Below are 17395 nucleotides of genomic sequence, written 5' to 3'. Positions count from 1 at the left end.
CATAATATGAAATAGCATGGGGCTATTGTTGTCTACTTATTTTAATCTGCACATATTTAACTGCAAAAATATTAACATTAATTATAGGTTGGTGTCCCAAGCTCAATAGGAGTTGTTACATAGTATATGGAATGTGACCATATTACTTTTCTATAATCAGAAATATTCTGGATTCTAAAACATAATTGGTCCCTAAGGTTTCAGGCAAGAATGTGTGAATTCAGATTATTTTAATTAAGTTCTATCACTTTTTTTCTCTTTTTCTCACTACAGGAAAGCCATACAGTCAAATGACTTTTTTAATTTTCCACTTCAGTTTTAGAGGTACATACACTAAAAAACCCTAAACTTCTGCTTTTAAGACTCATTCAACAGATGAAAGAAGTTCCATCTTACATGGCAACAAAAGAACAAGCCAAAACTTCACATCTCATCTGTGTGGATTTCATTTTGTATGGATTTTCTTCAGTGAAACAACTCATTAAGAACCACACTCAATACTGTGGATTTTTAGTCACAAAATACACGCCATTTCATATTAACTAGTTTCTTACAATGAAGTTCCTCTTTTCTCTTGAAACTGTATCCTTCCTTATTCTAATTAAAACAATGAGCAACAGGACTATGGATTTCTGAGCTGTTTTACACTTTTTTTTTTAAATCCAGCAATGACCATGTTCATATGTAACAGCTAATTACTGAGAATAGGAAACAATAATTTCTACAAACTACTGTACTACTGATTATCAGATAACTCAAATTTTAATTATTTACACTCCCTATCCCAAGCTTTTACAACAGGTAACTTCCATTGGCTTTCCTCTCACTTCATAGGCAACTGTAGCTCAGTCTCTTCTGTCAGCTCTTTCTCCTTTACCCAACTACTACAAGTTGAAAATCCTCCTCTTCAGACTACACCTTTTCTCAGTAGTCTCTCATCCATTCTCTACAGTTTTAAATATCATCTAAAGGCTGACAACTCTCAACTGTTCATCTCCAGCCTAGTTCAGATCTATACATTCAACTGCCTTTGATGTCTCACCTATGGGAATCTTGAAGACATCTCTAACTTAACATAGGTAACAACACTAACACCACCTTCAAACCTATCCTTCCCTTAAATCTTCCCTCATCCCAATATGATAAATAAAACCATGTATCTCAGCTGTTCAAGTTTACAATGTAAGAACTGCATCTTAAATTTTCTTCTGTCCTATACAGATAATTTTTATTTTACCAACAATTTTTAATGTAATAACTCTAAGTTATATCTTTTTGTTGTTGTTTGTGGTGCTGAGGATTGAACCCAGGGCCTTGTGCATGCAAAGCCAAGCATTCTACCAACTGAGCTATATCTGTAGCCCTTTCAGTTATATCTTTAAAACTTTTTTTTCGTTGTAGATGGACACAATACCTTGAATCTTATTTATTTTTTATGTGTTGCTGAGGATCTAATCCAGTGCTTCACACATGCCAGGCAAATGCTCTACCACTGAGCTACAATCCCAGCCCCCAAGTTATATTGTAAATGCACTTATTTCTCTTTACCTCTGCTGCAACTCATAATGTAAGACCAGACCAGTACTATCTCTGCCTACATTACCACAACAACCTCTTAACTGGCTTCCTTGCTTCATTCTCAACCTCCTTCCAAATCACAAAGTAGACAATGCAATCTTCTTAAAAAAAAAAAAAAAGCAATCTGGATCAATGGCTACTAAAACAAATCATAAATTGAAAGACTGAGGGGGAGCTTTATAAAGGATAAATTAGGCTGATAACTAAATCCATTGTTCAATATTAACATTACAAAGAAAGACAATTAAGACTTTGTATACCTCTGAAAAATATCCAAACTATCACACAAAATACCACCTATGAAAAATTTGTATCAACAAAATACAACTTCAAAATCAGAACTTATTTGATCAAATCATTAGAATTTTCACGGGTTGGGGTTGTAGCTCAGTGGTAGAGCACTTGCCTAGCACGTGTGAGGCACTGGGTTCAATCCTCAGCACCACATAAAAATAAATAAAATAAAGGTATTTTGTCCATCTACAAATATATTATATAAAAGAATTTTCAGTTTTCAGGAAATATAGAGGATATATAACATTTTTTTAAAGGGTGAAAAGCAGCATGGTGATGCAATCAACAAAATCTAGTGCATGAAAAAAATTTATCTAACAGATATTTTTCTCTTCAACAAATAAAAGGCAAGAGAAGAAAAAAGAGAGATAAATGCTTTGGATGAACAGATCCTTAATAGATACATCAACCAACTATAATAGTGAACCCTGTTGGAGTCCCAATGTGAACAAATTATTAAAAGATATTCATGAAAGTGAAAACCGAACACCAACTATTTGATCCTAAGGGGTTTTATAGATGTGATAAAGATATTGGAATTGTATTTTTAAAAGATACTTTCATTTTATACATGTAAATGAGTACATATGCACAAGTATACACATGTACAAACCTCAGTCCAGCTAGACAATGGGGCTGGGGTAAAGATGGAATAAGAATACAGACAGATAAAGATTGGTTATGTAGTGATGATTTCGTCAAATTAATGACAAGTGGTAATAAATGCTCATTACAATATTGTCTGTTCCGGGGTATGTTTGAAATTTTTTGGTAATAATAATAATTTGTACTACTTTGCTCCCTGCTTAAAACCCTACAATGGAACCCCAATAATATAACAACATCATAAGAGTTAAGAAAGTGAGATGGGGCCAGAGATATGTGAAAACAGAACCTAAAAGATGGCAATAAAATCTCAAAAGATGCAAATTTTTAAAAAATTAAAGGCTACTAAGAAATAGCACATCAAGGGCTGGGATTGTGACTCAGTGGCAGAGCATTTGCCTAGCATGTGTGAGGCACTGGGTTCGATTCTCAGCACCACCAATAAATAAAATAATGGTCCATCAACAACTAAAAAAACAAAGACAAAGAAAAAAAAGAAAAGAAATAACACATTAAAGCTACAATTTATAATTCCAAGAAACTGCCTGAATGATACAGAAGTCACCATTTTTAAGCCAGGAGTACAGAGATGAATACAAGGAGTAACTAGAAATCTATGAAAAGGCTCTATTTGTGTAATAAGAATTGTAATGCATTCCGCTGTCATGTATTTAAAAAAAGAAAATCAATTAATTTTAAAATATCTATGAAAAGATTTCATTGTTAAGTTCTTCCCTGTCCCCAACACAGGGAGCTCAATACACAAGTGTGCAACACACACTGGTGTAAACATGTTTGTGTGCACACACATACATATCCATAATTTTGTAAAAATGAAACCACCAGAAATGGAAAGAGAAAGTCCATAGAACCATTTAAACTTTTGTTTGCCAAAGTTAAAAGTTAACAGAAGGTTTGGATGACAAAGTAAAGGATATCTCTCAGAATCTGGATTAAAAGAGAAAGAGGAAGAAACTTGAGAGAGAAGACAAAGCATAAAAGTCACTGTGAATCAACCCCAGAAGTCAAATGTGTGACTAATACCTACTTTCTAAGAAGAGAATAAAGCTGGGGCTGGTTTTGTGGCTCAGTGGCTGAGAGCTTGCCTGGCACGTGTGAGGTACTGGGTTCGATCCTCAGCACCACATAAAAATAAATTAATTAATTAAAGGTATTGTGTCCATCTAAAACTAAAAAAAAAAAAAAAAAAAAAAAAAAAAAAGGAGACTGGGCTGGGATATGGCTCAAGAGGTAACACGCTTGCCTGGCATGCGGGGGCGCTGGGTTGGATCCTCAGCACCACATACAAATAAAATAAAGATGTTGTGTCCACCAAAAGCTAAAAAACAAACTGAAATTAAAAAAGAGGAGATTAAAGCTAATAAAGGAAGAAAATATATAAAAAAAATGATAGGAGAAATTTTCCCAGAACTAAAGAAAATCATCAGCCATCAGAAATAAGAATCAAGTAGCAAAAATTTAAAATGTCAATTTAAATGAAAATAAAACTTTCAGTAGAATTATTAAAAATTGAAAATTCAAGTGCTTCAAAAGATAACAGTTAAATTTTAGCATTCATATGAAGATGCTATTCTTAACAATTATTTACAAAATATAAAGTTGATTCCATACAAAGTTTAATGTAGAGGCCAATAAATTTGACAGAGTCACTTAAAATATCTAGGTAGATATAACTGTCTAATTAAAAATATATTTGAGGGGCTGGGGCCGGATTAGCTCAGTGGCAGAGTGCATACCTAGCACGTGTGAGGGACCGGGTTCAATCCTTAGTGCTGCATAAAAGTAAACAATTTACAACAACAATTTTTTTTTTTCCCAAAGCCAGGTGCGGTGGTGCACACCTGTAATCCTAGTGACTCAGGAGACTAAGACAGGAGGACTTCAAGTTGGAGGCCAGCCCTAGCAACTTAGCGAGACCCTGTTTCAAAATCACAAATAAGAAGAACTGGGAATACTGTTCCGTGGTTAAGTACCTCTGGTACAAAAAAATACACACACACTCACATAGATAAAGATTTTTATCTTTAAAAAGACGTGCTTTAAAAATTCAAAACCTTCAACATTTCAAAGCAGTAAACAGACAATCACAATTTACACTATCATCTAGTATTAATAAAATTTATCAATAGCATGCATGATAACAATTATATCAAACTGATTAATAAATGAGACTCATAATAAGGTTTATTTAGAAACTTTATAAAATCTATTCACCTAAGGTACCTAAACCTTCAACACAGTTATAATATGATTATAACATCCGTTAAAATCATCAACTAACCCTAGGTACATGTATGATGACATGAATGGGTAACTCTACTTCATGTAAAACCAGAGAAATGAAAAATTATGCTACATTTGTGTACTATGATTCTAAATGCATTCTGCTATTATGTACAACTAATTAGAACGAACAAATAAATAAATAAATATTTAAATGGGAAAAAAAAGGGAGAGAAAAAAATTATCAACTGAATTCAGGCACTGGGGTGGTATATACCTTTAATTCCAGCTACTGGGGAGGCTGAGGCAGGGGGATTACAAATTCAAGGCCAGCTGGGCAATTTAGCAAGACCCTGCCTCAAAAATAAAAAGGACTGGGGATATAGTTTAGTGGTAGAGCAACCCTGGATTCAATCCTCAGTATGACCAAGAAAAAAAAAAATCAACTGTACCACTCTACAAGTACAAAGAAAAGATGTAAATACCTTCTTAGAGATTCAAGATCATTAGCAACATCAGATTTGAAGTATGATGCTACTGGTGCCCAATATTTTGTACCCAATGGGTAAATAAGACTGCCTCAAGAAGATTATTATTTATTTATTTAAAGGTACAGCATATGGGACTAGATGCCCTTAATACAGACCTAAATCATATGTTGGATGGTAAAGGCTTTCAATGGCTACGGCAGGGGGCTACTATAATGTAGATTTATTTTAGTCACTGACTATTTATTGCCCTATATTGCTACTAATGCCCAATCTTTTGCCTCTTGTAATTTACTTTTTCTCCTTATAGACTCTTTTTACCCCTATCATTGGTACTTTAAAAAGCAAACAACCTCCCCCCCCCCAAAAAAAAAAGGTTTGAAAAGCCTTGAAGACTGGGCATGTGCTCTCAGTGGTAGAATGCTTACCTATTATGTGTGAGGCCCTAGGATCCTTCCTAGTACTACCAAAAAAAGAAGTTTGGCCTTTTATTTGTGTTTTCCTTTAATTTAAATTACCTAATCCTAATGTATTACAAAGAATATATAAGAGAACAAAAGAAGAAAGATCTATTCAGCATTAATTTCTTTGCTATGGTTCTATACCCTTTAAACCAAGTTTTATGTCAGTTTGCAGCAGTCCCGGAAGCCAGGGGATCCCACAAGAGGTTGGCCTCTAGAAAGCCATGTTTATTCCATAACTTGCATATATTTTAAAAGACTCATTTTTGGAATAATAGATTGTGTTGAAATTTTAAGTTTGGAAACAGTCTGTTTACAACAAAACCTTATTTCTTTCCAGCCATTCTGTAGCAGCAACAAAAGGCCAAATTCCTCTTTCATGCTTTTGAGGCAGATTGCAGGGCTCAGCATCATCACATAATAATCCTACAGGTTTTTAACTCTATCTGCTTTGACTGCCCAGAGCTATACACAATCAAGTAACTGGTTTTATACCCTTGAGTAAGGATGGAGACAACTAAACCGAAAAGTGCCCAAAAGCTAATCAACAACTTTTCTAAGTGATAGAGATCATAAGTGCTTCATAAATATTTTTAACAAGAAAAAAACTGCTAATCAAATCTTTTACATAACCTTGGAGTTAAACCTATATGACATATTCAACAGATAACAGATCACAAGATCACAAACTGTAATATATAAAAAGCAATTATAAGTCACAAAAGAAGTCTAAGAACCAAAAAATTAAGGATACCAAAATCTAAAGAAAAGAAATATAAATAAACATAAGACAACCAACCTTATCAGAAAGCAGAGGTGATTTATAAAGGGTGAGATATTTTGCACAAATCACATTGGCATTTTTAAAAGATTAATAAGAACTGAGAAGAATATAGGAATAATAGGCACTACTGATGGGAATTTTGACAAAACCTCTTTTGGAGCAAATGATTATAGTTAACACAAAGTAAAATAAAAACTTTGATACAGATATGCCACTTTCAAGCTATTTTAAGATGTACACACATGTGTACGCATACAAACACATATGGTTTATACAGAACTGTTTACTTCAAAATCATCTACATGAATTATATATGGTAAATAATCTGAACTTCCATAAAAGATTAACTGATTATGATCCACTATTACTATGGAGTACTATGCAACAGTTAAAACAAATGAGGCAGAGTAACACATGATGGCATTTAAAAAAATCCATGCCATACTGAGTTGACATGGGAAATGGTTAAAAAAAAAAAAAAAGGTATTCAGAATATCATGTTATTTAAACACAGTCAAAACAAAACCATTAATTTTGATACTTAATGTGCAAATTAAGGCACAATAAAAAGCTATGAAAAACCTGGGTATGGTGGGCATGCCTGAAGCAAAAGGATCACAAGTTCAAGGCCAGTCTCAGCATCTTAGCAAGGTCCTAAGCAACTTAGGGACAACCTGACTCAAAATAAAAAGGGCTGAGGACTTGACTCAGTGGCTAAGCGCCCCTAGGTTCAATCCCCAGGCCCCCCCCAAAAAAAAAGCTATTAAAAAAACACACTCCATAGAAATAAAGACGTTTATCTCTGCTTATACCCAGGCTTGGAGCTTGGAGGTGGTTCTGTGGGATTTTTGTTTTATCATCATTATTTGAATTTTAAAAAGGAGATGATATTTCATAATAAGTTCATAATTACAATTTAAAAATAAGAAGTCACAAAAGTTAAGAATAGTGTAATCTACTTGATACATATGTTCACATGATTCTGGTATGGTATATGTACATTACATGTGAGAGAAACTAATATACAGAGGAGTATATATCAAACTATTAAGTGCTATAAACCTCATGGCCTATTTCTATACATATATATTTACTGTTTTGATTTTTAAATATTTATAAATATACTAACAAAAGTATTTCTATTTTAAAGAAGAAAATTAATTGAAAGGTTACCCTCTAAGCTTTGTGATTGTTACTTTGATTTAAAAAAAATCAATACATTTCTAAACTGTCTGAATGTATTTATTTGTTATTTGAAAAGAGAAAAATTAAGATCTACATTACTACCCAATGAACCCAAAATGTTTAAGAAAATGAAATGTGGACCTGGTCCAAACCAAATACAACGTTTAAAGATGCCTGCAAATTAAGGTTTGTTTGTGTTTTTTTAAAGGGAAGAAATTTTGTAATATTCATAAATATAGAAGAACTTAATTTGATGTCTTTTGCCTTAAAAATCAGTAGTAAAATTACATTCTTATTTATTTCCATAAGGTCATATAAAAAGTTACATAAATTCTTAAAATAAATTTTTTGGAATAAATCATAACAATGTGCAAAACCAAATTTACTATATTTCCATTTGAATGTGCATAATAGTTTAAATGACAATACCATCATTTTGGCAAGTTTACATCCTAATGGGCATGGCTCCAAGTAGACAAGACAAACACCTTAGATAAAAGAGGTCATAATATAGACCCAAGAAGGCTGAAATTGTTAAGAGTTAAAACATCCAAATACAAGCAAGTCCTCCTGAAGAGCCTAGTAAAAAACATGCAAAGCACTTTTTGAGAAACTTTATATTCCCCTTTGCCCATATCTCACATACTGGTGTGATCACAAAATATACCTTTAAGCATCTTAACAAAAGGTTTAACACTAGGGGAAATAGGCTCAAGGATTAAGTGTTATGAAGAATAATATCACATGCTCACTTGGGACTTTAGATTTTGTCTAGTTTGTTTTCTCTGTCTGGATCAACATATCTTCAGTAAGTCTCAGTTTCCTAATCTGTGAAATGGAAATACCAAAATATTCTGCATACTTCCTGGATTTGTACCCGAATTAAAATATTTTAAGTACATGAAAGTCCTTTTGCAAACTATAAAGCACTATAGAAATATTGTTTTTATGACTGTCCTTAACAAAATAAAATACTGAAAAAATTTTAATCAAATTATATCCTGTAGAGAATTCTTAAAAGGCTATTTTCTAAAGAACTGTTTACTAGGTACACTGACAAATCACAAGCATACTAATTAAAATAGTGTCCATGGCAAGCCATTTTGCTTCTTTAAATATTTGATTAGCACAGAATTCTACTTGCATCGAATACAACAGGAAAGATGCCAAGCTAGCTAATCAAACCTTCCTGCCAAAATCTGTCATTCTTCCAAAGGCCATGTTCTCCCTTCAAAAGCTTTTGCATACATTCCACGTTTCTTCCAATATCCCTTCATATCCAATACCAAAGACTGAAGGGTTGCTTAGATTGCAAGCTAAATTTGTCACCTTATGTTTGCAAGATCCCATACAGACACATCAAGTGAAAAAAGATACCAAATGACAAGCACACACATGCATAAATGTATACACGAGTGTACACATACATACACAAACACAGAAATGTCCTTCATTCTTTAGGGAGAAATACATTTCTTAATAGCAAATGATCGGCACCTTAAAAGGAAGTGTATAACACAGCAAAAGAGGAAAGATAAATCTTACTCACCATCTCCCATAGCCATTCAGATGGTCCAGGGAGCTCTCTCAAACCAAGAGGTCAAACAGCACAGCAAATAAGTGTAGCTCAGTGCCTGCGCCACTGGGCTCGGCCTGCAGCCTGCAGACACCGGGAGCACTGTGTGACCCAGGCTGCAGCTCTGCACCGCAATAGCCAACAGCTGCTACTCCACTTCAAAATAAAAGTCTGGGGTCTTGCTGAAAACCTTCGTTTATTTAGCAGAGCCGAGCAGGGCTTGATCAAGATTATTCTTTAACTGTACATATGCTGTTAGATACAGGTGGTGATGTTTCTCCTTGTACTGGCTGCCTGAAATTTAATCTAAGAAAAGCTCTGGGAGTCAGTAAATGCCATCCCACTAGGGGACTTTTAATGCAATCATCAAAACACAAGGCATGTGTTCAGCAATCATTTTCTGCTTCCCTAAAGATACCCATGTAATCAGTAGCAATCACATGATCGAATGGATTAACTGATTTGTGCCTTTTTAAAAAGGTTTTCATCCCTTTGTCATTACCTTTTAATATTTACAACAGAAGACTGCTAGAAGTACACAAACAGGAATAGCCCAGTTTCCATGATGAACTGCTTTCATTATGCAGGAAGCATTTCTGGCTGCCGTAAACAAATCACGTCAAAGGCAGCCCATCAAAGGCTGCTCTGTGTGGGGACAGCAGGGCTACAGGAAACAAAGCTTGCTTCTGGAAGAAGCAGAACCTAGTCAGTGCGCAGCTGCAGGGACGCAGAGCACCCTCTATCCAAGCTGCACAACCATCAGGATGTTACCAAGCTCTAAGAGGGCCCTGGGGTTCATGGTCCCAGTCAGATATGCTTTTAAATCAGCCTAAAAAAAGAGTTGCTTTGCTTTTCACCAAATGATCGGCACCTGTTTATTTTGTTTATAAAAATAAACAAAACGAAACTGAAAGTTACCTTATTGACTCATATAAACCAAGTATCAAGGTAATTTAAAAGCCTAAGGTCCATGATTTATATTATTAAGTCTTTAGAAGCAATTAATTCCCTTTCTAGCAACTATTTAAAACAGAGAACTGGAAATACTTTACCATGATTACAAACCACACTGTGTTAGGTCCTATATAGACACCAAACAAATAGGAATTATGCACAGCTATTTTCACAGTGAAAAAAATATTTACAGTCAGAGTCGCCAACACTGCTGATGATTACATCTTGGTTAGTATAGAATATTGTCTAGAAAGCTCCATGATGATACCAGACCCTGCCATAATCACAGGGGCCCTCCAACTTTCAGTTTTTTCCTTCTTACTGGGGAAGTGTTGCCTCCTTTCAGCCACAATCTGATTATTTTTAATTCCTGGTCCTTCTAATTCTACTGCACTTTGGGACTTTGCCTAACTTAACTTTTGTAATATGAGAATTAAAGTCATGCTTGAAAGATCCTTAAGACAATAACAACTACAACAAAAAAGGGCATTTATCACTATTTCCAAATTAAATGATATGTTCAAAGTTCTGACAAAATTTACGTAGTCTTCTTGAGTGTGCTAAACTAATGCTTTGGAAAATCAAATCAAAGAATTCAATCAGAACTTCAAAGTACAGATTTGACAATTATGTTCGGTACAGAGGCAACCATCCCAAGGCAAACCACAGTTTTAATCTGCAGTTGTTTACCTGAGGATACTAACTCCATGATGTGGAAACAGCTGAAACCAGGCGAAATGTACTGCTGTGAAAAACATCTTAACTATATTCTTTACCCTAAAAATGTGCATTATAGACTAACTTTCACATACTTGCATAAAATACAAGTATATTTAGATCATAATCTCCAATATAATCTCTGATATATTGAATCCAAGAAAAATAAATGCCAGATACTAACTTCAAACCTCTCTGTTTATGGAGAGATAAGACAAAAAGAAATGAATCGGTGCCGACGCGCAGCCTGAGAGCTCGGCGACCCTGGCAATGGTCAAATGGCCAGTACCCGGAGAGGGTTGGGGCACTCGCTGGTTTCCTGATAAACATTTACCAACAGGGGAGGGGTCTTGCTAAGTTGTCCAGGCTGCCCTCAAATTTGCAATCCTCCTGCCTCCTCAACCTTCTGAGTCACTGGAATTACAGAGAAGGCACAAGAAGATGAAGAATGGCTGGAGAAGAGGAAGGTGTCATCTTCTGAGAGGGAGAGAAAAGAATGGGAATTCAGTTCTTTTTTCTTTTCTTTTTCTTTTTGCATACTCGGGGCTGACCCCACGGCCTAGTGACTTGTGAATGTGGGAATAGTGGTTCAGGGAGGTGGTGGGAGCTGGGGTCACATTGCAAAGGTGGTGAGAAAATAGCCAAGAAGCACTTGAAAAGATGGACAATTCAAGTCAAAACCACCATGAGATACCACTTCATGCCCACGAACATGGGTAGGATCCAGAAAGGGGAAATCAGCAAGTGCTTGCTGGCCAAGATGTGGAGAAGTCACGCCCCTCTTTCCCTGCCACTAGAAAGTGGTGCTGCCACTCTGGAGAAGAGTTAGTTGGTTCCATGATAAATTACACCTAGAATAACCATATTACCACTCAGGTGTATGTCCAAGTAACTGAGCACAGGTGTTCAAGCCATCTCTTTTCACAAATGTTCGTGGCAGCACTGTTCACAATGGCCAGAAGGTGGAAGCAATCAAACTGCCCAACTATGGAGGAATAGAAGAATGACATGTGGAAGGTACCTGTGAGGGAATATTATGCTGCCATGTAAAGGAAGGAAGTGCTGACACACCCTGCAGTGAACCTGGAGAACTTGATGCTTTAGGGCTGGGGTGCTTGTAGCTCAGGGGCAGGGTGCTTGCGTAACACGCAAAAGACCCTGGGTCCCATCCCGAGCACCATGGAAGAATAAAAATAAAAAGGACACTTACAAAAAAAAAAAAAAAAAAAAGAAAGAAAAAAGAAATGAATCAAGGGGAAAAAAATGCTTCCATTCCAAAGGTAACAGAAATAATTTCATTAAATATAAGAATGACAGTGCTTTTAAAAATAAACCACATTCAAACAATGAATCCTTAAATTTTATAAGATATATCATACATTTTGCCTTAAAATTATAACTACAGTCTGGAATATACAAATGATGACATTATGAAAACACAAGTCTCCGGTCAAGGAATTCTAACAACTCTTCCTTTTCCTGCTTTTTCTGCATTTCTATAGACATGGATAGATATAACTGTTACAAAACTTAGGAGAAGAATTTAAACACCTATTCAGACCAGAAGTGAGAAATGGCTGGCAGTCAGGGTGAGAACTGGTAGCACTAAAGACAATTTGTATTTCTGAATTAAGTTTAAACTAGGATAGATACAATGTTTATAACACCAAATTCTCACTCCATTTGACTTTTTGCAACACAATGAAACAGTCTTGGTTTAACCTAGAGGAAAAAAGAAAAACTACATTGTATTTTTAACTAGCTTTATTATTCCTTAACTATATACTCAAAACAAAAAATTTTTTCTCCAATGTCATTTACATTACCAAGCTAACCACTCTCTCTAATATGAAGCTACTTTCCTAGGGGGTAAAAAATCATCTATATTATCTACGGAAACAGAGCATATTCTTCACACACCTGGCTAATTAATATCTAATGATTTAAGTCAGGTAAGTGCTACCCAATAAAACTAAACACAACTTATTAACCTAACCACAAAATCAAATAAATGACAACTGATTTGTGGATGTGGATGTTAATTCCAAATCTCTCCAAAATTCCAACTTGGTCTCATTCCATTTAAGAAGCAAAAGATTATTATTCTATAGTGAAATTTTGAAGGATTCACTAGTATCATCACTGAGAGTCTGCACACAGGTTTAAGAGAGTTTATCCACTATACAATTTCTAGTAAAAACAACGAAGTAAAACAATTACTCTGGGCATAAAAACATACTTCATTCATGTAACATGAAGGGCAAGAGGATTATAATACATCTTCAACCCACACACAACACAAAGGCAAAAGAATGGCATCATTGTACACTACAACACCATTATTAAAATTTTACTTACTCTAAAAGCAGTCCAAGGGTAGATAATAATCAGCAAAATATAAACTTTTTTGTTACTGTACCCAGGTAATTTTTCTTTCTTTCTTTCTTTTTATTTTTTTAGTTGTCAATGGACCTTTATTTATTTTTATGTGGTGCTGAGAATCAAACCCAGGGCAAGCGCTCTACCACTGAGCCACAACCCCAACCCTCCCGCACAGGTAATGTTTCAAACTACAAAATCAACTCTTTGAATTTGCTATTTAATAGTTGATTTGAAAACACAATTCATAGTGTCTAAAACTTGGCTAAATAATCTTAGAACTGTTTGAAAGCTGGAATAACTTAAATTACTCTTACCTTTGCAGACACTCAATATCATACCACCCGAATTGTGTACTTCATCAAATTTGGCAAATATTCTTTCTAATCTGGGAATAAAGAATAAATAGTTTATACACACGTGAATAGAAAGAATTTCCATCACCATCTCTCTTAGGAAGAAAACAATTCTAGGGATTCAGCTGGTTCACTATACAACTGTTGTCTATAAGTAACTCACTGAAAGAAGAGACAAAACCTAACCACTCTTCAATTAAGAGAAAAAGCCAAATGTAGGTAGGATTCTAAATTCTTGCAGGTATATTTGTAAAAAGACAACTTCCCACAATGCAGTTTCATTGTAAAACTATTTTTCCAAACCCAGCAAAAATTTTCCAGTTGCAACCTTATAACAAATCTACTTAGTCACCCAAACATTTTTTTGTTTGTTAAAAAAAAAAAAGGCAAACATAAAAACTTAAAACATTAGGAACTAAAGTAATGCTGATGAGACTGATAATCTGATGCTTTCCCTGTCAATCTATTTTCATACAACAACAATTCCACTGGTACTACTAATTTTATATTCAGGATAATTACTCTTTCTATACTACTGCTATCGCCTTTTTCAATCAAAAATGTTTTTATTACAAACGTAATACTTATTATAAAAGGAATTTAGTAACTATAAATAGAAAAAAATACAACACACATTCCCACCATCCAGAGAACTTAATTGTAGCATTTCTGATGGTTTTATATTCACATATAAATTATCTTCAGAGTGATCATGCTGACAGTAATTTTTTTTAAGTTTGCTTTTTCCTCAACTCTATAATGTATCATGCTATGGTTTATTATTAAATTCATGACTTATTGATTTGGGGAAGAGAGGAGAGCATTGTCGTATTGTCGTTAAATGCCAAATATTTTTCTCTGGCTTACTATTATATTTCAGTCACAAGTTTATCTCGTAAATCCTTATGTAAGCCTTAATCCACATCCTGTTATTTCTTATAAATCACAGATAGAAGTATTTTTAGAAATAAGCCATTAGCTAATTTCAGTAAGAAATAACAAAAATAATTTTTTCCAGTTGAAAATCCTTTAGAGATTATAACAGATTTCTAACATTGAAAATCCTTTAGAGATTATAACAGATTTCTAACATTTCATTATAACAGATTTCTAACCTCATCTCCTATCCCCACTAATCAAAAAAGTATGTCAGTGGAAAGACACAGGTCCCTTCATGCTACAGAGTAGTAGCTTCCAGAGGGTTGAACAGATAGTAGGCAGGTTGCCCAGAAGTAAGATGTAGACATGAGAAAGAAGAGAACATTGAAATTGTAAGCTGACACCTCAGAATGAAATCCAGACAGACCAGGAACAAAAAGGAGAGAATTTAAGAGAGCTGTTTAACAAAAAAAAAAAAAAAAAAAGCAGAAGATATTAAGAAGCATGAGACTGGTCTGGGGTATAATTTGGTGGTACAGTGCTTGTTTAGCCTATGTGAGGCCATGGGTTCAAACACCAGTACTCCAAAAAGAAAAAAATATACAGTTCAGTTGTTCTTAATATATCCATAGTTACGCAACTGTTCTCATAATCAGTTTTATAATATTTTCACACCTCCCAAAACAACCACACACCCATTAGCATCACTCCCCATTGACTCTCTTCTCTCTAGTCCTAGGCAACCACTTATCTACTTCCTGCCTCTGCCTATGAGTCACTATAACTGGCCATTTAATACAAATGGAATTATAAAATATGCAGCCTTTTGTGACTGTCTTCTTCCATGGCTCATGCATGTTGTAGCCATCCCTATTTAGGGCCAAGTAATATTCCATTGAATGAATATACTGTGTATTGTTTATCTGCTCATCAGGACATATGAAGATGAAAGGTGTTTCCATTTTTTAGCCATTATGAATAATGCTGTTATAAACACCTATGTAAGGGTTTTAGTGAAGACACATTTTCCTATCTGTTCAGTATGTGGCTAGGAATAGAACTGCTGAGTCATGTGATCACTCTACATTTTACATTTGGAGGAATTATAAACTTTTCCAAAGTTGCTGTATCATTTTATATTCCTGTGAATGTTTCAATTGTTCTACAGCCTCATCATTATTTTTTTTTTATTTTAGCTGCCCTAGGGGAATGTGAAGCAGTATCTCATTGCAGTTTGATCAGTATACCCAGATAACTAAATTTTATTAAGCATCTTTTTATGTTCTTATGGCCATACGTATAAGAAATCTATTTAAATACTATGTTCATTTTAAAAATTGGATTATCTGTCCCTTCTACTGTTGAGGTGTGAAAGTCCTTTAAGTATTAAAGATATAAGTTTCTTATATAATAGTTGACTTGCAAATTTCCCATTATATAGGTTTTCTTTTTCTTTCCAGATAGTGTCATCCAAAACCAGTTTTTTAACTGTGATGAAATCAAATTTATCTAATTTTTTTCTTTAATTGCATATGCTTTTGATGTTGTGCTTTTTAAGAGTTTCATCATTTTAGTTACTTTTGGTTTTATGCTTCTTTCTGAGTTAATTTTGGGATATGTTGTGAGGGAAAGAATAATTTCATTCTTTTACAGGTGGACATTCAGTTTTTACAGCAATATTTGTTGAAATGACTAGTCTTTCCCCATTGAATGATCTTAATACATCTGATGAAAACCAACGGCTTTATAATTATGTGTTTATTTTTGAACTCTCAGTTCAGAAGCATATGATCAGAAATTATATTTTTTAAAATATCGGACAAATTAAAAATATATAATTATTACCTTTAAACTATTTGATTTCATGGCTTTATAAATTGTATTTCAGTTGTTTTAACAAAAAGAATGGCTTTGATATAAATATAAAGGTAAACAAAAACAGAACTTTAACTGTATCCAAAAGGAAAATTGGAAACCACAAAAAGAACAGTATTTGAGAGGCAAAAATATCTGTTCTGAAAAAATCAAAGACTGGGATTCCAACATGGCGGCGGGCGCAGAGAGATCAAGTCTCTGACCTCTTCAGCTGTGCAGGCATAGGGAGTCATAAACAACCTAAATCTGTTTGCTCAGGATCACTAGGCAATGCTGAGCTGACGTGGATCTGGGGCAAACAGTCTGGGCCTCTCAGAACACACACTGAGCCTGGATCAGCTGAATTCAAGCTCCCGTTCGCCTGCTTCCCGCAGACAAACAGCTGTGACTAAGCACTAATCCATCCGGCTGAAACAAATGGTCAGCCCTTCTCATCCTACGGAGGTAAATGCCAACCGACCCTTCATAGGTAGTGGCCACAGGTTTGAAATGGGGCTTGGGAGAGACAGTAAGGACCCACCCGTTGCATTGGTCGCCCGGCAAAGGGAAACAAACTGTCGCCATTTGCAAGAGATACCACCATGGCAGAGAACTGAAGTCATCAGACTGCGGCGGAGGAGATAACTTCATTGAAACCTGCGGCTACAGGTATGTAATTCCCTAGCCTTCCCTCTCCACACATAGAGGAAACCTTAAGGGCCCCGCCCAGCTCTCCGGTAAGCGCCATAGCCAGCCCGAGGATATCAGAGGTGGCGCGGGACCCGCGGCGCGGAACTACCGCTCCCTCCAGTGCTGACAGCTGAGGTCTCTTGCGCCAGCTACCGGGGGCGTGGCTACCGGAAGGCAAGTAAAATTCGCTGAGGATTCTCAGCCCTAAGCTCTACAAACTTTGGGTCTGAGGGAATGACAAACTGGAAGACTGTGCCCATTCGTTCATGAAAACAGGGCTCCCGGGAGCAGCAGACCTGGCGTGTAGCCAGTATTGTGGTGAGCGGCACCGGTGAGAGGGGCCTGGCTAG

At 35.3% G+C, this 17395-nt stretch overlaps 1 protein-coding gene across 28 annotated transcripts in view; it reads right to left on the bottom strand.

Moving 5' to 3' along the window:
- CLASP2 (cytoplasmic linker associated protein 2) overlaps nucleotides 1-17395 on the bottom strand; it is a 228227-nt gene that overhangs the window by 144117 nt on the left and 66715 nt on the right. For 27 of the 28 annotated variants that reach the window (XM_081283484.1, XM_081283485.1, XM_081283481.1 and 24 more), the window contains exon 7: nucleotides 13584-13654. In XM_081283484.1, the coding sequence (XP_081139610.1) occupies nucleotides 13584-13654 (71 nt within the window). Of the gene's footprint in view, nucleotides 1-9189; nucleotides 9350-13583; nucleotides 13655-17395 lie in introns of those variants that run through there. The other variant, XM_081283500.1, reaches the window with a different exon arrangement.

Source organism: Spermophilus citellus, assembly GCF_964194105.1.
Source record: "Spermophilus citellus genome assembly, chromosome: 3".
In the NCBI taxonomy this organism is placed as follows: Eukaryota; Metazoa; Chordata; class Mammalia; order Rodentia; family Sciuridae; genus Spermophilus; species Spermophilus citellus.
This window is presented reverse-complemented; position numbering and strand designations above follow the sequence as displayed.